Genomic DNA, 27,775 nt, shown 5'->3' on the forward strand with positions numbered 1-27,775 from the left:
ATGGAGTTAGATCACAGATCAGCCATGATCTTATCAAATGGCAGAGCAGACACGAGGGGCTGAATGGCCTACTCCTGTTCCTATGTTCCTATTATTTTCTTCATTACTGTTGCTTTACTTATGTTAATTTTATCGAGTCCCTGTCCCCAATTCAATATTAGTTTTCTTGGGATTTCCGGCATGCTAACCTCTTTTTCTACTGTAAATACTGACGCAAAGTAATTGTTCAACATGTCTGCCATTTCCCCATTGTCAGTGACAATATCCCCACTTTCAGTTTTTAAGGGGCCAACACTGCTCCTGACCACCCTCTTTTTCCTAATGTAACTTTAAAAGTTCTTCGTATTGGTTTTGATATCCCTTGCAAGTTTCTTTTCATACTCTCTTTTTGTAGCTCTATGACTATCTGTTTTGTGACCCTTTGTCATTCGCCAGGATCTGTGCCATTTTTTGCCTTTTTGTATGCCCTTTCCTTATGTCTTGTACTGTCCCTTACCTGTTTAGTTGTCTATGGCTGTTTTTTTTTGGCAAGTAGAGTTCTTGCCCCTCAGGGGTATAAACCGATTCTGTATCACCTTAAATGTTTCTTTAAACATTTCCCACTGATCATCAGTCGTTTTACCCATTAACAGATTTGTCCAGTTTACTGTGGACAGTCTCTGTCTCATCTCATTGAAGTCGGCCTTGCCCAAGTCTAGAATCTTAGCAGCTGATTCACTTTTTTCCCTTTCAAACACTACATTGAACTCGATCATGTTATGATCGCTATTGGATAGATGTTCACACACAGTTAAGCTGTTAACTAATCTGGTTCATTACTCATTACGAAATCTAGTATGGCTTGCCCCCTTGTTGTCTCGAGGACATACTGCTGTAGAAAACTATCCCGACACACTCAAGAAATTCACTACCTTTCTGACAGTTGCTAGTCTGCTTTTCCCAATCTATGTGAAGGTTAAAGTCCCCCATTAAGACCACTATGTCTTTGTTACACGCTTGTCTAATCTCTGCATTTATACAATCTAGCACTTCAGATCTGCTGCCAGGGGTCCGATACACATCTTCCACTATAGTCTTAGATCCTTTCCTATTTCTCAATTCAACCCATAAGGTCTCTGTTGGCTGCTTACCTCTCGTTATATCCTCCCTTATCATTGAAGTGATTTCATCTCCAATCACTAAGGCTACTCCTCCCCCTCTTCCATTTTCTCTATCTCTCCTGTAGACCTTATAACCCGGTATATTTAGTTCCCAATCCTGACCATCCTGCAGCCATGTCTCAGTAATAGCTATCATGTCATACCCTCCAATTTGAATTTGAACCTGTAGTTCATTTAATTTATTCCTTATACTCCATGCATTTGTATATAGAACTCTTAGTTGGGTCACACACCCTAGCCTGACCTTCAGCTTTGATGCTGGGTTAATTGCCTTACGCCTTCTAGTTTTCACTTTATCTGTAGTGCCTAAAGTACACTTTCTTTCTGCTGCTGTATGCTTTTCCCTTTCGCTTGTTCTTGAACAACTGTTTGTACTATTTGTATTGTAAATTTCCCCTGGGTCTTCCTCTCTCTTGCTGCTCTCAGCTTTACTCCTTTCTGACTCCCCGCTCAGGTTCCCATCCCCCTGCCACTCTAGTTTAAACCTTCCCCAACACCACTAGCAAACACCTCTGCGAGGATATTGCTCCCGGTCCTGCTCGGATGTAACCCGTCACGCTTGTACAGGCCCCACCTTCCCCAGAATCGGACCTAATGTCCCAGGAATCTAAATCCCTCCCTCCTACACCATCCCTGCAGCCACGCATTCATCCGGTCTATTCTCCTGTTCCTATACTCACTAGCACATGGCACTGGTAGTAATCCTGAGATCACTACCTTTGAAGTCCAGCTTTTTAATTTATCTCCTAACTCCTTAAATTCACCTTGCAGGATCTCATCCCTTTTTTTATCTATGTCGTTGGTACCGATATGGACCACGACTACTGGCTGTTCACCCTCCCCCTCCAGAATGTCCTGCAGCCGCTCCTCGACATCCTTGACCCTAGCACCAGGGAGGCAACATACCATCCTGGAGTCACGTTTGCGGCCGCAGAAACGCCTGTCTGTTCCCCTTACAATTGAATCCCCTATCGCTATAGCCCTGCCACTCTTCTTCCTCCCCTCCTGTGCAGCAGAGCCACCCATGGTGCCACGAACTTGGCTCTTGCTGCTTTCCCGTAATAAGCCATCTCCCCCAACAGTATCCAAAGCGGTATATCTGTTTGAGAGGAAGATGGCCCCAGGGGACTCCTGCTCTACCTGCCTAGTCCTTTTACTCTGCCTGACGGTCACCTATTTCCTTTCTGCCTGCGTAATCTTTACTTACGGTGTGACCAACGCAGTGAATGTGCTATCCACGAAAGTGTCAGCATCACGGATGCTCCACAGCAAATCCACCCGCAGCTCCAGCTCCGAAATGGGGTTAGCCAGTAGCTGCAGCTGGACACACTTCCTGCACACAAGGTCGCCAGGGACACTGGCAGCGTCCATGACTTCCCACATAGTGCAGGAGGAGCATATCACGGGTGCGAGCTCTGCTGCCATGACTTGCCTTAGATTTACACTGCGTTCACCTCTCAGACTCTCCTCCCGCTCTCGGTCTCTCCTTTTATACTGTGCTCACCTCTCGGACTCTCCTGCCTCACCTGTGATGTCGCACAGTAGGTTTCTCTTGTTGCAGGTCTACTGCTGCTTTTATTCCCCACTCTCAGTCTTCTGCTGCTCAGGTCCGCCGCCGCTCTGTGGTAAAAGTTAGGAAAAGTAAGGCAAAGCAGCACCTCCTTCCCCCACTTCACTGAACTCCCACACTCACCAAACTCTCAGCTGTCGCACTCTGTGCCCGCCGCACTCTCTCCATTTAAATAATATTCTGCTTTTCTATTCCTCCTGCTAAAGTGGACAAGTTCACATTTTCCCAAATTATACTCCATCTGCCAAATTTTTGCCCACTCACTTAACCTATCTTTATCCTTTTGCAGACTCCTTGGGCTCGATTTTAGGATCGTGTTTCCGGCGGGTTCCCAGCGGGGTGGCCCCGAAAATCCCGATATCCGGTCACGTGACCGGATCGCGACGAAATCCCGGCCACTTCCGGGTACCGCGCTGACGTGCGGGGCTGCGCGCGCAAGCCCCGCTGGTGGGAATCCCGCAGGCAATTAAAGCCAGCGGGGTTCCACTTGAGAGTACTTACCTTGCTCGTTGTGGTCAGTTAATGAGCTGAAGCAGCTGTCAAAAGAGGAAGTGTGGGATTTTCGGTTCAAGGCAGTGAGTTTCCCACACTGGGGGAAACAGTCTCCCTCCAACCAGGCGTGTTGCAGCCAGCAGCCTGTGGCAGGTGCCAAGGTGCGCTCCACGGGGGAGAGCCCTCACCCACGCAGGAGGCCACCGCGTCACATAGGGCAACCCCTGCCCTCCACCACCCCCCGCCAAGCCAGAGGACAGACCGACACGAAACCGCAGCCCCAGTCCGAGGAACCACACACCTACCCTGCACAACCCCTCAGACCAACACCTGCCAGTTGGGTGGTGTGTGGAGACCCTCGGAGGACGAAGAGCATGACCAGCACCAGCAGCCTTGCAGTCCACGCCGTCCGCCGCAGAGACGTGGATCCCCCCAACACGGTGTTATTGCACGCCCACCTGCACAGCAGGAGGGAGGGCTACCGCAGAGAGAGACGCGTCGCAGAGGGCACTACCCTCGCCACAGGGTCCACAGACCGAGGCGCAGCTCCCCGGACCTCTCCGAGCAGCAGTGCACAGGGAGGCGCAGATTCGCTCGACATGTAGTCGTGGAGATCTGCAGCGTCTTTCATGCCGAGCTGCTCCTGGCTGGCCCCAGCACCAACTGCTTACCTGTCGCTGGCAAAGTCACCACTGCCCTCCACACCTTCTCCTCCGCATCCTTCCAGGGTGCAGCCGGCTACACCGCCGATGTCTCTCAGTCGTCTGTGCGGACGAGCCCTGCAAATACACCTGCACCTACTCTGCAGTAACACGATGGGTGGCATCAGTGGTGGGTCCTCATAGTGATACCCAGGAGCGGGCATTATTGGACACAACGGACAGGATTCGCGGAGACATGGCAGTGGTGGTGTCAATATAATGTGTGCTGTTTGTTGCTCTGAAATTCAATATGGGTAACACCCATGACAAACCCTCAGACACCCTTGTGCACCCCCTTCATGCTGACGAGACGTTTGCCTTACGCTGCCTACTGCACATATGTAATGCCTGCCCTGTGGCTGCAGCACAGGTGGTGGCAGGTTGAGTGAGGCTGGCCGTGAGGGAGATGCACGAGAGGGTGAGTATGGGATGGAGCAATGAGATTGTATGAGGATTGGGTTGCGTGTTAGTGGCAGGGTGAGTACTGGCGAGGTGAGTAGGTGGATGTAAGATGAGGATGGGGTGTGAGTGGGTATGAAGGGTGATGTGACAGAATAGTGTTGGCGGTGCCGAAGGAGATGTGGGGTGGGGGCAGTGTTGTGGCAAACGGAGTGTAGGGGAAAGACTTCGTGTTCTCACTTTGGCTGACCTACTTAGGTCATTGCAGCGCCTCCTGCACTGTATGCAGGTGGGCGATATGTTGGTGGCGCAGGTGACCCCCTCTGCCACCTCGAGCCAGGCCTTCTTGGTGGCAGAGGCAGACCGCTTCCTCCCGCCCGCCGGGGGGAAGATCTGTGTCCTCCCCCTCCTCCTCACCCTATCTGATGATAACTGGGGTGAGGCATCATTAAACTGGGAGCAGCCTTCCCCCTGGGCTGCTCCAGGCTGCAATTTGTCCCATTGGTTGCAGCATCTGTCAGTGGAGGACTGCCCCTTTAACTAGAGAGCCTCCAGCTGACAGATCGTACTGCGCATGCGCAGCCCGACCGACGCGCAGGCCAGCGCCGTGGACCCCGGAGGAGCAGGTAATTGATTCCTATTCGTGGGTTGCCTGCTACGATCGCGTGGGCAACCCACTAATTTCGCCGAGCGTGTTGACCACGCTCCCGGAGGACCACCCGCTGGGAACCCGCAGGCCTGCTAAATTCGGGCCCCTTATGTCCTCTTCACAACTTACTTTCCTACCTACCTTCGTGTCATCAGCAAATTTAGCAACCATACATTCTAAAATGTAAAACCATTTACTGATAACAACCACCATCCCCCAGAAAAGCAATATTAAAACTACCTTTTGTCAGGGGCACAAATGGTCAATGGATAAGCTTTTAGCAGGCTGATAGCACACTAGAAATATCTTTTGTGCAAAATAGCATTTACATTTTTGCTCATAATGACCGCTGATTGTTGCATTTAATGAAATGCATTGTGAGACTGCCTGGTTTTGCTAAGTGATGGAAAGAAATAACCTGAAGCACAAGGAGCTGGTGTAGAAGCACAGGGCTCAGTGCAGGACATATGATGTGTTATGATACCTGAACACCTCCAAAGGGAGCCAATAATTTTGGCACAGACTTAAGCCCCCCCCCCCCCCCCCAAAAAAAAAAACCAGCAAATAACAGTTTACAAATTCATAGACTATTAAAAGAATCCTGTGACCTATTTTTATTCTGTTAAATTCCATCAATAAGTGCAAGACAGTGACGAACGCCAAAGTGCTGCTGTGAGCCTGAGCTGTTTATATGTCAAACAGTCGGCTTCCCAAAGTGTGTTCTACAGCCCGTTGATGGGACAAAAAAAGAATAGGGATCAGAGGAAATTATTTTTGAAATTATTCCACATAGATTCATATTCAGTTCTTCACATAATAGCAACAAAGTTCTAATACTCATGTTTTGTGCATATGTCCTATTTATATTATTGCAGCATAGATCTGACAGTAATGTGCCTTCAGCAGTCAAGATCATATGCTTTTCTGCAAATCTAAGCGCCTTTATCTTGGCTATAGCCCATGGGATTAAAGGGACAGTGGCAGCGTGGATACAAAATTGGCTGGGGGACCAAAAGCAGAGAGTAGTGGTGAACGGTTGTTTTTCACACTGGAGGGAAGTATACAGTGGTGTTCCCCAGGGGTCTGTATTAGGACCACTGCTCTTTTTGATATATATTAATGACCTGGACTTGGGTATAAAGGGTATAATTTCAAGGTTTACAGATGACATGAAACTCGGAAATCTAGTAAACAATGTGGAGGATAGTAACAGACTTCAAGAGGACATAGACAGACTGGTGAAATGGGAAGACATATGGCAGATGAAATTTAAAGCAGAGAAGTGTGAAGTGATGCATTTTGGTAGGAAGAATGAGGAGAGGCAATATAAACTAAATGGTACAGTTTTAAAGGGGGTGCAGGAGCAGAGAGACCTGGGGGTGCACATACACAAATCTTTGAAGGTGGCAAGACAAGTTGAGAAGCCTGTTAAAAAAGCATATGGAATCCTGGGCTTTATTAATAGAGACATAGAGTACAAAAGCAAGGAAGTTATGCTAAACCTTTATAAAACACTGGCTAGGCCTCTGCTGGAGTATTGTGTTCAATTCACTATATTTATTAATGACTTGGATAACACAATAGAGAGTCATATATCCAAGTTTGCTGATGGCAGAAAGATTGGTGGCCCAGAAAGTAGTGTAGATGGGAGCATAAAATTACAAAGAGACATTGATTAAATTAAGTGAGTGGGCAAAACTGTGGCAGATGGATTTCAACGCAAGTGTGAGGTCATACATTTTGGACCAAAAAAGGATAGATCCGAGTATTTTTTAAATGGTGAAAAGCTAGGAGCAGTGGAGGTCCAAAGAGATTATGGGATCCATGTGCACAGATCACTAAAATGTAGTCGTCAGGTACAAAAAATAATCAAAAAGGCTAATGGAATGTTAGCCTTTATATCTAGAGGGCTAGAATATAAAGGGGAAGAACTTTTGCTGCAGCTATACAAAGCCCTGGATAGACCAAATCTGCAGAACTGTGTAATGATCTGGGCACCTCACCTTAGATAGGATATATTGGCCTTGGAAGGAGTGCAGCGCAGATTCACCAGAGTGTTACCAGGGCTCCAAGATTAAATTATGAGGAGAGATTACATAAACGAGGCTTGTAATCTCTGGAATATAGAAGGTTAAGAGGTGATTTGATTGAGGTTCATAGAATTTTGAAAGGAATTGATAGCGTAGATAGAAACTTTTTCCACTGGTGGGGGAGTCTAGGACAAGGGGACATAACCTTCAAATCAGAGCCAGGTCATTCAGGAGAGTAGTTGAGAAACAGTTCTTCATGCAAAGGGTGATAGAAGTGTGCAACTCTCCTACAAAAAGCAGTAGATGCTAGCTCAATTAACAATTTTAAATCTGAGCTTGATAGATTTTTGCTAGCCAAGAATATTAAGGGATATGGAGCCAAGGCAGGTAGATGGAGCTAGGATACAGATCAGCCATGATCTCATTGAATGGCGGAACAGGCTCGAGGGGCTTAATGGCCTACCATTCCTATGTTCCTTACACAGATTTTTTTTTAATTCATGCTACATATATATTGCTAAACTTGTCAAATTGGAGAGGAAATTATGCATGAAGCACAGTTGTGGAGTTCGTTATAGCATATCGGGAAGAACACATTGGAAGTTACAATTCATGTGAGAGACGCTTGGGACAATCGGTATAACTTCTCTTTGCCTAATATTACAAAAATAAGGAAAACATATATGCTAGCCCACACCGGTGGATCGCCTAATTTCACTTAAAAACACAATCCCCTGTCCTACCGCCCAGGACAGCAGGTCGCTCCCTTTGCTGCCCAACTTCTACTTAGTGTCCTGATTTTTAAAAGCTTTCTCACAACCCCACAGAGCTCAAAAAGGTTTCCAACACCAGTGACCTTCTGAACCAACAGACATGGCTAAAAGTTTGTTAATTGTTTCAGTGTGTGGGAAAAAATCCCTTCTCGCACTGTAACATCCACAACTCAGCATGCAGCTGTTTTGGGGGGCTAATCTCTTTTAGACAAGCCTTTGGTAAAAAATAAAGCATCTTAGCACAGCTGATGTCTGAATCCTTTCCGTCAAATTCAGAACCGTAAGAAGTTAATCTGTCACTCTTGCATCACTGCAAAATGGAAATCACATGGCAGTTTAACTGCACCCTCAGACTCCTCCCTCTTCCTTTGAGAATATTGTTGCAATCAATTAAGCAGTGGAATCCTTTCTGAAATATTCAGTAAAACCTTTTTGTGGGGTACTTGTGGTACACACACCCACATATAAAATATAATTTTGTATGAGTGTAGATCTCCCATGGTTTTGCTCACAGTAGGTCATCTAAGGTATTGATCTTTCTTTGTATTTTCTTATAACTGAGTTCTGTGTTGTTAGGGATGAGATTTATGGCTATTCTTTATGCTACGTTCAGGGCTTAAATGTCTTTCTCGGTGAGCTAATTGTACACATTATTGATGGTGGAGTCTGAACAGAATACTGTACAGTTTTAACATGAAAGCCTTAGCCTTATACTTACTGATTTCTAAATAAGTTGTAACAAAATGAAGCATAAGTGAGAGGTGAAGATTTTGGTATATTTTGAGATTATTGAATTAAGCCGTTCTGTTGCTTGATATGAGTTTTAGTACCTGATGAGAAATGAGTTACTTCCAGCCTATGGCTGCGACCTACTTTGTACTCATGGGATTGTGGCCCTGGAGTTGTCACTAGTGATCTTTGTCCCTTGATGTTCAGGAGGTAGATGAAGAAGTGTTGTTAAGAGAGGTGGCTGGAAGCAAGGCCTGTATAGAGGTACTGGTCATTGAGGTTGGGGTAAGTAAAGAGAGGGCTTTGCATTGGTGAGTAGGGGAATGACTAATAGACAGAAGAAAGAGTAGGAGGATGGTTGGCACGGTGAACAGGCTTTGGATCTGGAATGGCCTGTCATGCAAAGAAACAGTGTGAAGAGGGTCAGGAGAGTCTGCATAGCGAAGCAGGCAGCGACAGGTTGGACACAAGACGACAGAAGGGAAGGCCTGTAGGAGAGCTGTGGCTCCAGGTCAAATGTGGGTTTGTGGTCGGGCAGGATAAGAGGAGGTCTTTGGGTTGCTAAGCAGTGTCAGGTTGGTGAGTGGAAATGGCCAGTTAGGTGAAAAAAAGAGTTGGAGAAGGTTTGGCTAGCTAAAATAGTTGGTAGGGTAAAGAAACAGTATGAGGAGCGTCAAGAAGGCCTAAGCTGAGAGGCAGGCAGCGATGGGGAGAGTCGTCTTTAATTCATTCTCGGAACGTGGGCGTCACTGCCAAGGCCGACATTTATTGCCCATCCCTAACAACTGAGTGGCTTGCTAGGCCACTTCAGGGGCAGTTAAGAGTCAAGCATATTGGCAAGTTTCCTTCCCTAAAGGACATTAATGAACCAGTTGGGTTTTTGCAACAATCCGATAGCTTCGCGGTCAATTTTACTGATGGCTTTTTATTTCCGGATTTTTTTTAAACTGAATTCAAATTCACAAACTGCCATTGTGGGATTTGAACACGCGTTCTCTGGGTTATTTGTCCAAGCCTCTGGATTACGAATTCAGGCCTCTAGATTACTAGTCCAGTAATATAATTGCTACGCAAGACATGAAAGAAACGCGAGAGTCAGGTTGGGTTGGATTGGGGCCAGTATCACGAGTCAGCTAAGCTGGGAGATGGAAACAGACAACATGCAGCACAACACCACTTAGTGTTCGGAGACTTCACCTGCAAGGTAAGTATATTGGATTTTAAGTAAGCATTACAGCTGCTATTACCCTAAGTGTTACCTTATGTTCACAGAGGGGTTTAAATCACAAAACAGGAAGTAAGCCTGACCAACTGGAAGTCTTGAGAATTTTTATATACAGACATAATTCAGTCCCCAATTTGAAGTTGTACATTCCGTCCTTATTTTTATATAAAACTTGTGTCAATTTGAGAAGTAGAGTTGCTTGCAGCATAGGAATTTCTGTACAGCATAGACTGAGGAACTAGCAAACGCAGACCGAGGCTCTATAGTGCCATCACTGGTGGGAAGGCATAATTTCAGCATGACATGTTCACATAGGCAGTTGCCATTATATATTTGGACACATGATTTTATAATGGAAAAAGTTGACACAAGTGTGTGCAAACATAATTTTAATATTTTTTTATATGTATTGTGTGTGTGTGTGTGTGTGTAGGAGAGAGGAGTGATGGCCTGAGAATTTGAGACCATTTTCTTAGTTGCAGACTTGTGCTGTTGCTAAAAATATGATTTTAACTTTATATTTTGAATATGAAGTATAAATAGAATATGTAATGTCTAACAGATTACTGGTTGATCTCTCATAGAAATGTGTATCATATCTCATTGTTGATTATGATTTATTCGTTTTGCTTTGTTAGAAGGAAAGGATTCACATTCATGTAACGCCTTTCACATCCTCAATGTCCCAAAGTGCTTCACAGCCAGTTACTTTTTGAAGTATAGTCACTGTTGTTATGCAGGCAACCAGTTTGCATACAGCAGAATCCCGCAAACCGTAATAAGATAAATGGCTTGCTTTTAAAGAAAAAATGCTTCATTGTGCGGTGAGCACTGACACCTTACGTACTGAACATTGACTTTGTTATGAACCTATTTATTCATTCTTTTGTGAATTAAATATTACACAATGATGGCCTTCATTGTGGAATTGGGAATTAATATTTGGGATGTTGTTTCAAACAAGAATTAAGTTTAAGGTGCTTTTAACTTGTTTTCAGTGCTTCTTAAAAATAATTGTTTTGTGAATAAGTTCAATTTTAACCATTGGTATTCTGATGTGCAGGTGGTTTACAGGCAATAGCTGAATTGTTGCAAGTGGATTGTGAAATGTATGGACTCACCGATGACCACTATAGTGTCACATTGCGACGATATGCTGGGATGGCACTTACAAATTTAACTTTTGGGGATGTTGCAAATAAGGTAGGCAATTTATTATAGACAAGTTTTAGGTTTCACATCCTAAACATGAACTTGTCTGTTCTCTTCACGGGTGCTATGTGTTTCCAGCATTTTCTGGTTTGTTGCAGATGCTGGAATTCTGAAATATTTTGCCTTTTACTTTTAGGCAATTTATTATATGGCTTTGTCATTTTAAAAGAATGCAATATATGAACTAATTTGGTGTATAGTCACATTCCAAGTAAATCTACCTGAATGAGCAGTTATATTAAAATGAAGGAAAAACTGATTTAAATCAAACAAATTTGTGTGGCACAGCAATCTGCTGTACTACAAAACAGTGCCCACTATTCACCATGCATTCAGTTCCTAACTCAGGCAAACTAAAATGTTTATATAATCCTGTTTAGGCAATCTTAACATATAAAAAATTGAAGTTAAATTCCGTCAGAGTTGCTTCTGCAATACTGTTTTCTCTTCACAGGCCACACTCTGTTCTATGAAAGGCTGTATGAGAGCAATGGTAGCTCAACTCAAGTCAGAAAGTGAAGATCTACAACAGGTAAGGATATTAGTTTCTAAACCTAAATTTTAGTGGGAGAGTCAGTTAACTTCAGCAATACAGTTCTTAAAACAATCTCAGAAAATTATAGTAGGTAAATAAAACCATTTGAAGTATAAGGTTTTCCTGACTACATTGAACACCTAAACAGATCATTTATGTGAGTTTACTGTCTTGCCAAATTGAGAATACACTGGGAAAGAAAATGACACGAATAATAGTTGAGTGCATTAGTTATAATGCCATCTTTGACTTGGGCAGACAGTACACACAAACTCTTATACTATCCATTTATATGTAAAGTTTTAACTTTCAGTTAGAGGTACAGTTTTGTCATGTTTTAATCATATACTGCATTAATCAGATGTTCATCACTGTATTTGTTCAAATCCAATTTAGTATCACAGCACAAATATGACCATCTCCGTGAAGAGATTCATGTTATCAGTGTAATTTTTTTTAAACAATGACTTTTTCTCTTGACTTTTAAAAAAAATTCTGTATTAACATGAATGATCATCACCTCATCAGGCTCATTGAGTTCAATGCTCATAGAAATCAGTTCTATCTTGCCATGCATTAGGAATGAACGGGAAAATAAAACAAAAAGGCAAATCCAGTGAAAGCATTGCAATGCTATCTTTTATCTACTGAATTATTTTGATTGTCAGACATATTTTTGTGTTGTAGGTAATTGCCAGTGTATTGCGAAATTTATCATGGCGAGCAGATGTAAACAGTAAAAAGATCTTGCGTGAAGTTGGAAGTGTGAGCGCTTTAATGGAATGTGCACTGGACGTGAAAAAGGTAAGAAAGGCATTCCTTTCACAAAGTTAAAATTACAGATTTGTTCCATTCAGAATGTTCACAAAAATGTGATTTCCAAATATTTAGGACTCTCTTGCTGTGCCATCTTACCTGCTTAAAGTCCAAATTGAGTTTGGAAGCTATTGACACAACTACTTTTTTCTTTAATGAAGAATGATCATTGTTTTCATTACCATGTTGATGTTCCTGAGGGAAGAACGTATACAAATACAATTACTTTATTCATTCCCCACGTAACTTGAGGTTTTCAAAATTTATGGAAAGTTTTGAGAATGTAAATAGTGAAAGGTTTTTCCACTGCATGGCAAATCAATAACAAGGGGCCACAGACTCAAAATTATCATTAGAAGAAGGAAAAGGGTTAGTTGGAAGAAATTTTTCAAACAGGATGTAAAATATTTTACCACAGGTGACTATTGAACATAGTTCAAAGGGGAATTGGGTAAGTATTTAATCAGGAAGAATATAAAAAGATACAGGAAAGAACTGGGAAAAGGGATTAAAGTAGAAAGTCCCAGTTGGAGAGCCAGCGCAGGCAGGGTGTATCGTATGGGCTCCCGTGCTGTAAATTCTGAGTTTTAACCCAAAAACACTGACTTCCATGAGGAACAGGCTATTTTAAATCTTGTATTGTGTAATGAGACAGGGTTAATTAGTAATTTCACAGTAAAGGATCCTCTGGGGAAAAGTGATCATAATATGATAGAATTTCACATTGAGTTTGAGAGGGTGACATACTTAAGTCCGAAACTGGAGTCTTAAACTTAAATAAAGTCAATTACGTAAGTATGAGGGGCAAGTTGGCTAAAGTACATTGGGAAATTAGATTAAAGGGTATGACGGTTGATAAACAATGGCAAACATTTAAAGAATTATTTCAATATTCTCAACAAATACACATTCCATTCAAAAATAAAAACTCCACAGGAAAAGTGATCCATCCATGGTTAAATAAAGAAGTTAAGGATAGCATTAGATTAAAAGACAAGGCCTATAATATTGCCAAGAAGAGTAGTAAGCGTGAGGATTGGGGGAGTTTTAGAAACCTGCAAAGGACGACCAAAAAATTGATGATAAGGGGAAAAAATAGAATATGAAAGTAAACTAGCAAGAAATATAAAAACAGATTGTAAGAACTTCTACAAGTATGTAAAAAGGAAGAGAGTTGCAAAAGTAAACATTGGTCCCTTAGAGGCTGAGACAGGAGAAATTATAAAGGGGGAATAAGGAAATGGCAGAGATATTGAACAAATATTTTGTACCTGTCTTCACAACAGAAGACACAAAAAACATACCAGAAATAGTGGGGAACCAAGGGGCTAATGAGAGTGAGGAACTTAAAGTAATTAATATCAATAGAAGAACAAGTACTGGAGAAACTATTGGGACTCAAAGCTGATAAATCCCCTGGACCTGATGGCCCACATTCTAGGGTTCTAAAAGAGGTGGCTGCAGAGATAGTGGATGCATTGGTTATGATCTTTCAAAATTACGTAGATTCTAGAAAGGTCCCAGTGGATTGGAAGGTAGCAAATGTAACCCCGCTATTCACGGAAGGAGGGAGAGAGAAAACGGAACTACAGGCCAATTAGCCTGACATCAGTCATCAGGAAAATGCTGGAATCCATTATTAAGGAAGTGGTAACAGGACATTAAAAACATCATAATATGATTAGGCAGAGTCAACGTGATTTTATGAAAGGTAAATTGTGTTTGACAAACCTATTAGAGTTTTTTGAGGATGTAAGTAGCAGGGTGGATAAAGGGGAACTAGTGGATGTAGTAAATTTGGATTTTCAAAAGGCATTCGATAAGGTGCCACATAAAAGGTTGTTATGCAAGATAAGGGCTCATGGGGTTGGGGGTGACATATTAGCATGGGTAGAGGATTGGTTAACGGACAGAAAACAGAGAGTAAGGATAAACGGGTCATTTTCAGGCTAGCAAACTGTATCTAGTAGGGTGCCGCAAGGATCGGTGCTTGGGCCTCAGCTGTTTACAATCTATATTAATGACTTAGATGAAGGGACCCAGTTTACTGATGATACAATGGTAAGTGGGAAAGTAAGCTGTGAGGAGGACACACAGAGTCTACAAAGGGATATAGACAGGTTAAGTGAGTTGGCAAGAAGGTGGCAGATGGAGTATGATGTGGGGAAATGTGAGGTTATTCACTTTGGTAGGAAGAATAGAAAGACAGAATATTTTTTAAATGATGAGGAACTAGTAAATGTTGGTGTTCAGAGAGACTTGGGTGCCCTTGTACAAGAAACACAAAAAGTTAGCAAGCGGGTACAGCAAGCAATTAGGAAAGCAAATGGGATGTTGGACTTTATTGCAAGGGGGTTGGAGTACAAAAGTAAGGAAGTCTTACTACAATTGTACAGGGCTTTAGTGAGACCTCACCTGGAGTACTGCGTACAGTTTTGATCTCCTTATCTAAGGAAGCATATACTTTCCTAGAGGCGGCACAATGAAGGTTCACAAGATTAATTCTTGGGATGAGAGGGTAGTCCTATAAGTGAGGTTGAGTAGAATGGACCCAAACTCTCGAGTTTAGAAGAATGAGAGGTGATCTCATTGAAACATTTAAGATTCTGAGGGAGCTTGACAGAGTAGATGCTGAGAGGTTGCTTTCTCTGGCTGGAGATTCTAGAACTAGGGGGCATAGTTGCAGGATAAGGAGTCAGCCATTTAAGACTGAGATGGAGGAATTTCTTCATTCAGAGGGTTATGAATCTTTGAAATTCTCTACCCCAGAGGGCTGAATATGCTGAGTCGTTGAGTATATTCAAAGCTGAGATATAGATTTTTGGACTCTAGGGGAATCAAAGGATATGGGGATCGGGCAGGAAAGTGGAGTTGAGGTTGAAGATCAGCCATGATCTGATTGAATGGCGGAACGCGCTCGAGGGGCCGTATGGCCTACTCCTGCTCCTATTTCTTATGTTATGAACAGACTTGTGCGCCTGATCACTTGCAAGTTCCAGTCAAAGGTGGCTGCAGCGTCACTTTTGACAACAAGCACTTAGAATAACTCTCCCAACACAAAGTGTCACTAAATGGGAGTGCATATTAAACAACAGGGGGAAGGATTAAAAATCAGGTGCGCTAACCTCGATGCCTGATACTCCAGCCTGAACTCTAGTTGAGCAGAGGCTCTAAAACTTAGACCTTCACACCATGCTGTCTTGCATGTTTCATTCATCGGTTCTTTTTCTTCTGTTTTCTGATTAGTTTCCCTTTTGTGAATAAAGAAAGCATTTTCTAAGATCCCACGTCCATGTTTAGTTTGAAAAACAAAAAAAAAATAACCTTGGTCCTTGGTTAAAAATGTGAAACATGATTTCCAGTTGCATGTACCTTCTCTAGCAACTTGAAGATTAGTATCTCAAGAAAAACATTTCCAAAGTGCAAGCTGCTGATTCATAGAAATATATAGAAATTACAAAATGGAAACAGGCCATAAGCTGTGCCATGTATTGGTAGGATGTGGCTTCATGGCAGTGATTTCATCCATGTGACTTTGAATCTCAACTGGGTCGTGTGGGAGGTAGAAGTGAGAATTAGCATTTCCCCATGGGGATTGAAAATTTGTGCCCATGTCAACCCTTCTACCAATTGCTGAGCAACACTGACCTGCAGGGCTGGTGTATATGGTATAAAAGCAAATTAAAAGGTACGGAATAAACTTTTATTTTAAATGTTGGAAAATGTACACTCCCCCACCCTTGGATTGTGTGAACTCAAGCAGAGTGAAGACTTAAAAGGAATCCTCTACCTTACTCGGACCTCTAATATTCAGGACAGTCGTTGTCAAGAGATAGATGCCGATGCATGTGTATGCATAAATATATTTCTACACCTATTGTTACAAAGAGGAATAGTACAATATGAATGTCTTGTTAAATTTGACAGTTGCCATAAAGACAGAATTTTAATATGCTGCAAGTGCTATCAAGATTTTTGTAATCTTTCTAAGTGAACTTTGGGGAAGACAATAAGGAAAATGATTATGTAAATTAAAAATGTTGTTGTATTCAAGTGTATGGAACATCAGAAAGATACTAATATATGCACAATGTAAAATCTAATATACATACCATGCAAATGATCAAAAATATCTCCCAAGACATGAGTTAATCAGAACAAATTGGAATTGTACATTAATTTTTCCCTCATTGTTTTTAAAGGAATCAACCCTAAAGAGTGTTCTTAGTGCCCTTTGGAATTTATCTGCACACTGCACTGAGAATAAGGCTGACATCTGTGCTGTGTGTGGTGCTCTTGCCTTTTTAGTCGGCACTTTAACCTACAGAAGCCAAACCAATACACTCGCCATTATTGAAAGTGGAGGTGGCATCCTACGGAATGTTTCTAGTCTGATTGCTACAAATGAAGATCACCGGTGTGTGGAGTCTTTATTTGTTTTGTAGAAATAATATATTATCATTACTTTATGAAAATCAAAGCTCCTATAACTATAATGAAGGTGATTTAAAATATACCTTAAATTTTCATTGTTGTAGTGAATTATACCTTTGGTTGAGTCATCTACCCAAATACACTGGCTATTTATAGCATTTATGAATTTGAACCCACCGATTGACCTACTAGAAGGTTGTTCACACTTGTAAAGAAATTCTCAGTTCTGTTTAGCAACATCCATATACTAATGACATGTGGGCAATACTTTCATTGAATAATGAAAAAAATGATTGTACAGGAAATTTTACCAGTTCACACATACAAATATAGACAGCCATTTTCAAAGACTTGGGTAACAAACCTCATGCTGGTAAATGTTCCTCCGCTGGAAGCAAATGTATATGTCATTCAAGATGATTGAAACTTGGGTTCCTCAGCTGAACGTACGGGGTCTGCAGTCTATGGGTATTGCACAATTTACAATTTTAGTTAACGGCACTGAATCTTAAAATTTAGTATTGTTTTCGAAAACACATTGTTCAAAGTGAAACGATTCAAGCTTCTTCCCAATACATCCAACTCATGCTCAATGCAAAAGTCATCTTCCATAGGCAAGCCCGCACATCCTATAAACCCAAATGTAACCTTATGTGTGAAGTATAAGTGTCAACCTTCGCTCAGTGTTGTTATTCTCACATCTGAGTCAGGTGTCATCTTTCAGATGAGATGTTAAACTGGTGGACATAAATGGCAATATTCAGTGATGAACAGGAGAGCTCTCGTGTCCTGACCAACATTTATCCCTCAACCAACAACGTTAAAATAGATCATCTGATCATGTATCTCATTGCTATTTCTGAGACCTTCCTGAGGACATGAAAGGCGCTTTATTTCTTTATTAATGTGCCGTGAGACGAACAATTTACCCTTATACTGCTGGGGTACATACTGGAAATAGCACATAGTGCCAATATAGGCTTCTGATCTCTGCGAAAAACACTTCACTGACAAACTGTGTCAGTAAGGCTAAAAATTATTTGAAATTATTGTAAGATGTAATTTTTTACAGAAGCAAAAATAAATAGATAAAATGACAGCAGAGTCCTTAATTCACATTGATACTTTGAAACTATTTTTGAGACAAAGTAACAAAGCATTTTGAAATTCTTGCTGTCTTTTGATAGCAACATGGAAGACAACTCTGTTTCCGTGGAGTTCAACACCACCACGACTTATTTATATGGCTTGACCTGATGAGCTAAAGTAATAGCCATTACCATCTGTCCTCAGCCCGAGAGGCCTCTGGATACAGAGCTGTCAATTGAGCCAGATACCTAACTTCAAGCAGATTCCCACACCTTCAGGACAAAGCAGATTCTGTACAATAGGCAAGAGTTTTGCCAGAGAATACTTCCTGGTGGGCAGCCATCACAACTAATGGCTGTTTCTCTTTCTTGCAGTAGAAAACTTACAATGTTGTAAGTCCTCCCACACTCTCCACTCCCCCTCCCCCTCACAACTGTCCCCAACCTCCCCATCTTACTCCCTCCATCAGCTGTCCCCGTTTCCCCTCATCCTCCTCCTTCCCTTCTACCTCCTCCCATATCCCTCCTCCCGTATCTCACTCTACTCCCATATCTCTCATTCCCTCCTCCCATATCTCTCACTCCTTCTTCCCTCGCGCTCTCCTCCCTCCGCCCCCTCGCGCTCTCGTCCCTCCGCCCCTCGCGCCCTCCGCCAGCCCACCCTCGCGCCCCCCAGCCCCCCGTGCCCCCGCCACTCGCGCCCCCGTGCCCCTGCCACTCGCGCCCCCCACCACTCGCGCTCTCTGCCCCCCGCCACTCGCGCTCTCTGCCCCCCGCCACTCGCGCTCTCTGCCCCCCGCCACTCGCGCTCTCTGCCCCCCGCCACTCGCGCTCTCTGCCCCCCGCCACTCGCGCTCTCTGCCCCCCGCCACTCGCGCTCTCTGCCCCCCGCCACTCGCGCTCTCTGCCCCCCGCCACTCGCGCTCTCTGCCCCCCGCCACTCGCGCTCTCTGCCCCCCGCCACTCGCGCTCTCTGCCCCCCGCCACTCGCGCTCTCTGCCCCCCGCCACTCGCGCTCTCTGCCCCCCGCCACTCGCGCTCTCTGCCCCCACCGCCCTCGCGCTCTCCGCCCCCTCGCGCTCTCCGCCCCCCCACGCTCTCCGCCCCCCTCGCACTCTCTGCGCCCCCCCCGCCCTCGCGCTCTCCGCCCCCCCTGCCCTCGCGCTCTCCGCTCCTCCCCCCCCCCCCCCCCCCGCCATCAGTCCTCGCCTGTAGTGTGACAATCCATATACCCATAAAGTACTTCAAGACAGTTTGCACATGAATTTGATAAGGACAGTCCGCATAAGCAACCTGTGACTGTTGAGCACCTTATCCTTATTTTCTTGTATTTTGCCGTGACAAGTTAATGTAGGCTAATGTGTTGTTGATTTATAAATGGTTTTCTGAATAACTCTGTTTTGTACCCAGGCAAATCCTACGAGAAAACAGTTGCTTACAGACGTTGCTGCAGCACTTAAAATCGCACAGCCTGACAATAGTTAGCAATGCATGTGGAACCCTTTGGAATCTCTCTGCTCGAAATGCCAAGGATCAGGAGTCTTTGTGGGACATGGGAGCAGTAAGCATGCTCAAAAATCTAATTCATTCTAAGCACAAAATGATTGCAATGGGAAGTGCTGCAGCTTTGAGGAACCTAATGGCCAACAGACCTGCTAAGTACAAAGATGCCAACATTATGTCTCCAGGATCGAGTCTGCCATCTCTGCATGTTCGAAAACAAAAGGCTCTGGAAGCAGAGCTGGATGCTCAACAATTATCAGAGACTTTTGATAATATTGATAATTTGAGCCCCAAAACATCGCACCGCAATAGACAAAGACACAAACAAGGTAGATATAGTGAGTATGTTTTGGACTCTGGAAGGCATAACGATGATGGAGTATGCAGGTCAGAGAGTTTCAACACTGCAAACTTGACTGTGCTATCACCGTACATGACTTCTTCAATGCTACCAGGTTCAGTTTCATCAAGAGACAGCAGGGGCAGCATAGACAGTTCCAGAGCAGAAAAGGACCGAAGTGTAGAAAGAGATCGAAGAGGAACAGATACTGCTGCCTTTCCCTCTTCATCTGATAATGTGTCAGATCCTTCTAAAAGAATAGGGAGACAGATGCCTACCACTGCAGCTCAAATAGCCAAAGTGATGGAAGAGGTATCGAGTATGCACTTATCTTCAGAGGACAGGAATTCAGCATCTGCTTCTGACCTACACTGTGTGTCAGAGGACAGGACTGGAATGAGACGAGCATCATCATCTCATCCTCATTCTAACATTTTTAACTATGGTAAACCTGAAAATTCCAACAGAACCGCTTCTATGCCTTATGGGAAAACAGAGTACAGGAGGTCATCAAATGATAGCTTGAATAGTGTTAGCAGCAGTGATGGCTATGGGAAAAGAGGACAGATGAAACCATCGATAGAGTCCTACTCAGAGGATGACGAAAGCAAATTCTGCAATTATGAAAAATATCCAGCTGATCTTGCCCACAAAATTCACAATGCCAATCATTTAGATGACAATGATGCAGAATTAGACACACCAATTAACTACAGTCTTAAATATTCAGATGAACAGTTAAATTCTGGCCGACAAAGCCCATCACAAAATGAACAGTGGGCACGGCAGAAGCATATTGTAGAAGAAGAAATGAAAAGGAATGAACATAAGCAGACTAGAACCCAACCCTCTGGATATTCTATCTACTGTGAAAGTACCTGTAGTGGGGATGAAGCACATATGAAATTCCAACCTCGGTTTGGTCAACCAGATTGCTCTTATAGCACCAGGTCACATAACAATTCTGAGCAAATTAGAGTAGAATCTGAGCACAGAATGAACCAGAAAATTAATCCATCTCTTTGCCAGGTAGATGATTATGAAGATGACAAACCAACCAACTACAGTGAACGTTACTCTGAAGAAGAACAGCATGAGGAGGAAGAGGACAGGCCCACCAATTACAGTATAAAGTTTACAGAGGAAGAACACCATGTTGAACAGCCAATTGATTATAGTTTAAAGTATTCCTCTGAAACCCCTCCCTCTTCACAGAAGCAATCTTTTATGTATTCAAAGAGTCCTTCGGTTCAAAATGCAACAAAGGATCATGCAGCATCAAGTTGTGGAAGCACACCAAGTTCCAAAATCAGCACTTCTAGTCAACAGAGGCGACTTCACCCTAGCTCTGCACAAACTAGAACAACTGCCACTCCTGCAGTGCAGAAATCAGCCACTTGTAAAGCTCCTTCAATTAACCAAGAGACTATGCAGACTTATTGCGTAGAGGATACACCTATTTGCTTTTCAAGATGTAGTTCACTGTCATCTCTGTCATCAGAGGATGAAATGGAAGGTCGTGGTCAAGCCAAGCGTGTATCAGATGATGGAACCACTTTGCAGATTATTGACCTCAAGGAAAATCATGGACAGTTATCTGCTGAGGCAGCAATAAGTGAGGCTTCCTCTACTTCGCACCATACACGAATGAAACAAAACAGGCTGCAAGCTACTAACGTGTCTCAGTCTGATATTTCTCGGCAGAAAGCTGTTGAGTTTTCTTCAGGTGCCAAATCACCATCCAAAAGTGGAGCACAGACTCCTAAAAGCCCACCAGAGCACTATGTGCAGGAAACTCCTTTGGTATTCAGCAGGTGCAGTTCAGTCAGTTCATTGGGGAGTTTTGAAAGTCAGTCAATTGCCAGTTCCATTCAGAGCGAACCTTGCAGTGAAATGGTTAGTGGAGTTATAAGCCCAAGTGATCTTCCAGACAGTCCAGGACAGACAATGCCTCCAAGTAGAAGTAAAACTCCACCACCTCAACCAGCTCAACTAAAGAGAGATGCACACAAAATCAAGGAGCAAACTAATGTTAAAAGCAGAGAGACTGGCCAAAGGCAAGAGGCTGTGAATGCAGCAGTCCAAAGAGTCCAGGTTCCTCAGGACGGTGATAGCCTGATGCATTTTGCCACAGAAAACACTCCAGATGGATTTTCTTGTGCATCAAGTTTAAGTGCTCTTAGCCTTGATGAACCATTTATTCAGAAAGATCTTGAGCTCAGAGTAATGCCTCCTGTTTATGAAGATGATCATAGGAATGAAGAACCTGATAAGGAGGAAGATACAAGTGAGAAAAATAAATGTCAAGCAGAGAAAGCTGCAGAACCTGAGAAAGATATGCTGGAAGATGATGATGACGATGATATTGGTATCTTAGAAGAATGCATAAATTCAGCCATGCCAACCAAATCTTCAAGTAAAGCAAAGAAAGCTGCTGCTGGTACAACATCACGGATACCACCTCCTGTAGCAAGGAAACCAAGTCAGTTGCCTGTGTACAAATTGCTTTCTAATCAAAATAGAGTCCACGCTCAAAAACATGTCAGTTTTAACCATGACATATTTAGGGAAGATATGCCACGCGTCTACTGTGTTGAGGGAACTCCAATAAATTTTTCAACAGCTACATCTCTAAGTGACCTCACCATTGAGTCACCTCCAAATGAATTGGCAAATTCAGAGGGCGTTCGTCCTACATCTGAATCTGCAGTGATGGAAAAGAGAGATACTATCCCAACTGAGGGCAGGAGTACAGATGATGCAGAGTCAGCAAAAGGTCTCACTACTGCTCAGCCAGGGCAAGATGATAAAATGGAGGAAGGTGATATTCTAGCTGAATGTATAAACTCTGCTATGCCAAAAGGAAAGAGCCATAAACCCTATAGAATTAAAAAAATGATGAATCAAATGCAACATGCATCAACATCTCCTATGAACAATGCAAATCAACAAGAAGCCGAGAAAAGGAAACCAACATCTCCGGTGAAGCCATTGTCTCAGAATGAATACAAGGCACGCTCATTACAACGAACATCTATATCTGATCCTCCAAGTAGCTTCCCTGCCGAAGGCAGCTACATGGAACACAGGAAAGACATGGAAAAGGTTAGCAGAAGGCAAGCCACAAAAAACACTGCTGGGGATTTTCAAGATAAACCGCCAAGTAATGATAACCGAGTTCGTGGTGGTTTTGTATTTGACTCCCCACATCATTATACTCCAATTGAAGGAACTCCATATTGTTTTTCACGAAATGATTCCCTGAGTTCACTTGACTTTGATGATGATGATACTGATCTCACAAAAGAGAAAGCAGAACTGAAAAAAGAAAAGGGCAAAAAAGATGATGCTTCCAGTGATGTAAAAAATTGTAATAATGAACAGATTCCTAACAGTCAGCAACCCACTGATAGAATGCAACCAGGTCAAAAATCCTTGCCAAGCAGAGGACAGTCAAAATCTGCATTACAGAGGCAGGCTGTTTTCACCCAAACACCGAAAGACAACAATGACCGAGAAACAGTTACAGATGAGAAAATGCAGAATTTTGCCATTGAAGATACGCCTGTCTGCTTTTCCCGTAATTCATCCCTAAGTTCTCTCAGTGATATTGACCAAGAGAATAATAATAAAAAAGCAGCACAGCATATTGAACAGGGAGAGCACACAAATAACCAAGTTGCAGTGAACAGACCACCAGCCTCTGGCTATGCTCCCAAGTCATTTCATGTTGAAGACACACCAGTGTGTTTTTCTAGAAATAGCTCCCTGAGCTCTCTTAGCATAGACTCTGAAGATGACCTTCTACAGGAGTGTATCAGTTCAGCTATGCCAAAAAAGAAAAAGCTCCTTGCAAAAGGTAAGGGTAACTGGGAAAATACAGGAAGCGATACTTCTGCAGCATCAGTAGAGGAGAGGGACGAGTCTATGAATTTACGAGAGCAAGTGCAAAGCCCTATTTCAGAACAGGCTTTCTCTCCAGATTCTGAAAGCTTTGACTGGAAAGCCATTCAAGAGGGTGCTAATTCTATAGTAAGTAGCTTGCACCAGGCTGCTGCTTGCCTGTCAAGGCAGGGTTCTTCTGATTCTGATTCCATTCTGTCACTTAAATCTGGTATTTCCTTAGGATCACCCTTTCACCTTACACCTGACCAGGAAGAAAAACCATTCACTTCCAATAAAGGCCCTAAAATTGTGAAGCCTGGTGAGAAAAGCACCAGTGACAACAAAAAGAACGACGAGGAAAATGTAAAAGCTATTCGAGGAGGGAAAAAGGTATATAAAAGTTTAATAACTGGGAAGGCCCGCTCCAATGTTGAGATTGCTTCCAGTCAGCCAAAACATTCTCAGCAGGCAAATATGCCTATGATCTCACGTGGAAGGACCATGATTCACATACCAGGTGTAAGGAACAGCTCACCTAGCACCAGCCCTATTCCGAAGAAGATGCCGCCAAAAAATACAACCTCTAAAAGTCCAAGCCCAGGACAAAACTCAACTAATTCACCAAGAGGCATTAAAACCCCAATAAAATCAGATTCGAGTCCAATAGGCAAGCAAACAGGAGCTCAGGGAGCATCAAGCAGCAAAGGACCTTCTAGATCAGGATCCAGAGATTCTACTCCTTCTAGGCCTTCCCAGCAAAGCCTATCTAGACCAATCCAGTCTCCTGGTAGAAATTCCATATCTCCAGGAAGAAATGGGATCAGCCCTTCTAACAAAATATCACAATTGCCAAGGACATCTTCACCAAGTACTGCCTCAGCTAAACCTTCAGGGTCAGGAAGAATGTCTTACACATCTCCAGGTAGACCACTGAGTCAGCAGGCCCCATCAAAGCAAACGGGTCTAGGTAAGGGCACACCTTCTATTACAAGAAGTGAATCAAATTCTAAGGGGCTAAGCCAGAGTGCCAGTAGCACTGTACCAGGTAAAAGGGTAGAACTGTCAAGAATGTCTTCAACAAAATCAAGTGGCAGTGAATCCGACAGATCCGAAAGGCCTACGTTAATGCGTCAGTCAACTTTTATAAAGGAAGCCCCGAGTCCAACATTGAGGAGAAAATTAGAAGAGTCTACTTCTTTTGAATCTTTATCACCACCTTCTAGGCCTGCATCACCAACTAGATCACAAACTCAGACTCCAGTTTTAAGTCCATCTCAGCATCTAGATGTGATGCCCAGTCATTTACCAAATCAAACCAGCAGTTGGAGAAAAATACCTCCAAACCAGAATCTCTCTGCAGAACATCTGGAAGGGAGACCTATGCGTAAACATGATATAGCTCGTTCTCATTCTGAAAGCCCTTCAAGGCTTCCTGTGAACAGATCAGGTACATGGAAGCGTGAACATAGCAAACATTCCTCATCCCTTCCTCGAGTTAGCACATGGCGAAGAACAGGGAGTTCTTCATCAATTCTGTCAGCTTCTTCAGAGTCAAGCGAAAAAGCTAAAAGTGAAGATGAAAAACCACATCAAGGGAGTTTTGCACATGGCAATAAACAAGCTAAGGAAAACCCAGCTCCCTTGAGGGGAACTTGGAGGAAAATTAAAGATAATGAAATTCCACAAATGAACAGCCACCTTCAGAATTCTTCAGCTACAAATAGTGTTGAATCCAAACATTTAGTTTACCAGATGGCTCCTCCTGTGTCAAAAACTGAGGATGTGTGGGTGAGAATTGAGGACTGCCCAATAAACAACCCCCGGCCTGGAAAATCTCCTACAGGTAATACACCCCCAGTTATCGATGATTTGCCTGAAAAGTTGCTTCTAGATGATGAAGAAGGTTCAGGTGATGCACAGAACAAACCAGCTTCAGGAAATAGAACTCCTCCTCGTGGTCTAAGAATGGAAAAACGTTTAAATTCATTTATCTTGGATAGTCCAGAGAAAAAGGCAACAGAAGCAAAATCTGCTATGAATAGTTCTGCTACCTCACCGGAAATTGAGACCACAATTGTCACCGAGCGTACACCCTTTAGTTCAAACAGCTCAAGCAAGCACAACTCACCTAGTGGAACTGTTGCTGCAAGAGTAACTCCTTTCAACTACATACCCAGCCCTCGTAAAAGTAACACAGATAATAGCTCTACACGGCCATCACAAATTCCAACACCTGTAAACAACAACAAGAGAAAGGAGAGCTCTAAAGCTGAAGCCACTGAGTCTAGTGGAAATCAAAGCCCTAAACGTCATTCTGGATCCTATTTAGTAACTTCTGTTTGAAATAACTGTGGCTGTAGAAAATTCATTTATTGTATGATTTTGGCACAATTATCTGATATTTGGAGATGACTATTGGTTTTACAAGAATTATTGATCAACTTAAATGCTTTTGTAAATATATCTACTGTTTTTTTCTCTTTGCAGAGGGTCTTTGTTAAGGAAGCCATACTTGTTACAAAACCAGATAGTTGCTGTTGGAAATCTGGCAGGTGCATTTGATTAGGAGGTTTGAGATTATTCATACAGCTCATAAACACTGTACAGTCAGTTTTACTTGTATTATGTATTAAGAGTTCCTGCCATGATCCTTTATGTATTGCTTGGCTTATATAACTTAAAAATACTTGGAAATTGTCTAGATAAGTCCATTAAAATGTATCAATCATGTTTAACATTTTAATAGCAAAAAAAAGGTCAGGGAGTTTTAAAAATTAGATATCTAATTACATACATGCAAAAAAGTGAATGAAATGAGTATTAATATTCCATGTTAGTAATTGTGAAGTATCCTAACCCTCTAAGTAATCATGCAGCTGTGAAATTCACAGCCTTATGATTTCTGCTGCAACAGCCTTCCCCAGCCTGCTCTTGTGCATGATCAGATCGGATGGTATGTTGTCTGAAGCAATGACTCAATTCTGTGATCACATGATGTGCATAGATAGCTGCAGTGTATTAATGTACACTGCTGTGTGTGTGCTGCAAAAAGAGATTGTCTGTAACCTTGCAGCTTTGGACTGGAGTATTTTTTTCCTGATCTAGATTTTACCAGAAAAGTAGATAGAGCCATTGCTATGCTGTAACTTGTTGTATATTGTTATTTGAGGTGAGATGGCTACTCTTTTATGAATGAGACAGAAATTGTCTCAAAAGAACTAAATGAACATTTCAAAATAAATTATTACTGTATGTATTAGTTTTGTTTGTGTCAGTTGAATGTTTGTGGATAAACCTTATATTGAAGAAAAACTGATGTTTTAATTTTTAAAAAGCGATTTCTAGGCTCACTCATTAAAGTAAGGAATGTTAGTGCTAGCGATTTGGGAAAAGTTATGACTCTTCCATGACTTGATGTCAGACAAGCAGTCATAGAAGCTTGCAACTCAGGATGAAGCCATTCAACCATCATGTCTGTGCGGTTCTTTGCTAGAGCAATCCAAAACTAATCCCATTCTATCTTCCTCAGCTTGGAGTATTTATCCAATTTTCCCTTAAAAGATGCAGTAGTCTCCTGCCTTAAATATTTCGTGTTAAAGCATTCGATGCTCCAACAACCCTTAGTATAAAGAAATTTCTCCTAACATGTCAATTCACTCTCTTAGTAACCATGTTAAATTGACCTACCATTAGGATGGAGGTGATTAAAGGGTTGAGGGAGGGGTTGGAGAGATGGAGCTGTTTGTCATCATCGTTCATACGGAAACTGAACCTGTGCCTCATGTCACCAAGGAGCAGAAAGAGGAGAAAGTCAAAAGATAGATCCTTGGTTGAGTTTATTTGAAGAGGTGGGAGTGATGGTAATTTTGCAGGACAGTGTCTGAAGAAAATGAGTTATTGATGTCAGCTAGCATCCGTGGGGAGGGGAGCATGTGAGGTGCGTCTCTTGGAGGAAATGAGCTTGGAGAAGGGGGAGATGGGAGACAAACTGCCGAGTGACAAGGGAAGAAACTGCAATAGGTGGGAAATTATCTAAAGCTTAAGTATTTGTCAGCCAGTCTGCTGATGACTGAAACCATTTTACGCTTAAGGACAAGAGAACAATATGCACTTTAAAACTGGCTTACAGCTCCTTTTAATATGCACAAGTCTAACACAACAAAATTTCTGTTTTTGTCACCATGACCATATGGAACATTTATTTGTTCACAATTTCCATGGTTACATTGGTCCA

The 27,775-nt window shown here is 42.8% G+C and overlaps 1 protein-coding gene across 7 annotated transcripts in view; it reads left to right on the forward strand.

Moving 5' to 3' along the window:
• apc (APC regulator of WNT signaling pathway) overlaps positions 1-26,797 on the forward strand; it is a 264,075-nt gene extending 237,278 nt beyond the window's left edge. For all 7 annotated transcript variants that reach the window (XM_067982952.1, XM_067982956.1, XM_067982957.1 and 4 more), the window contains 5 exons: positions 10,792-10,931; positions 11,395-11,472; positions 12,163-12,279; positions 16,494-16,708; positions 19,224-26,797. In XM_067982952.1, coding sequence (XP_067839053.1) covers positions 10,792-10,931; positions 11,395-11,472; positions 12,163-12,279; positions 16,494-16,708; positions 19,224-25,884 — 7,211 coding nt within the window. In that variant the 3' untranslated portion in view covers positions 25,885-26,797. The remainder of the gene's footprint in view (positions 1-10,791; positions 10,932-11,394; positions 11,473-12,162; positions 12,280-16,493; positions 16,709-19,223) is intronic.
• Positions 26,798-27,775: the final 978 nt, after the last annotated feature.

This window comes from Heptranchias perlo, chromosome 4, assembly GCF_035084215.1.
Source record: "Heptranchias perlo isolate sHepPer1 chromosome 4, sHepPer1.hap1, whole genome shotgun sequence".
NCBI lineage: Eukaryota > Metazoa > Chordata > Chondrichthyes > Hexanchiformes > Hexanchidae > Heptranchias > Heptranchias perlo.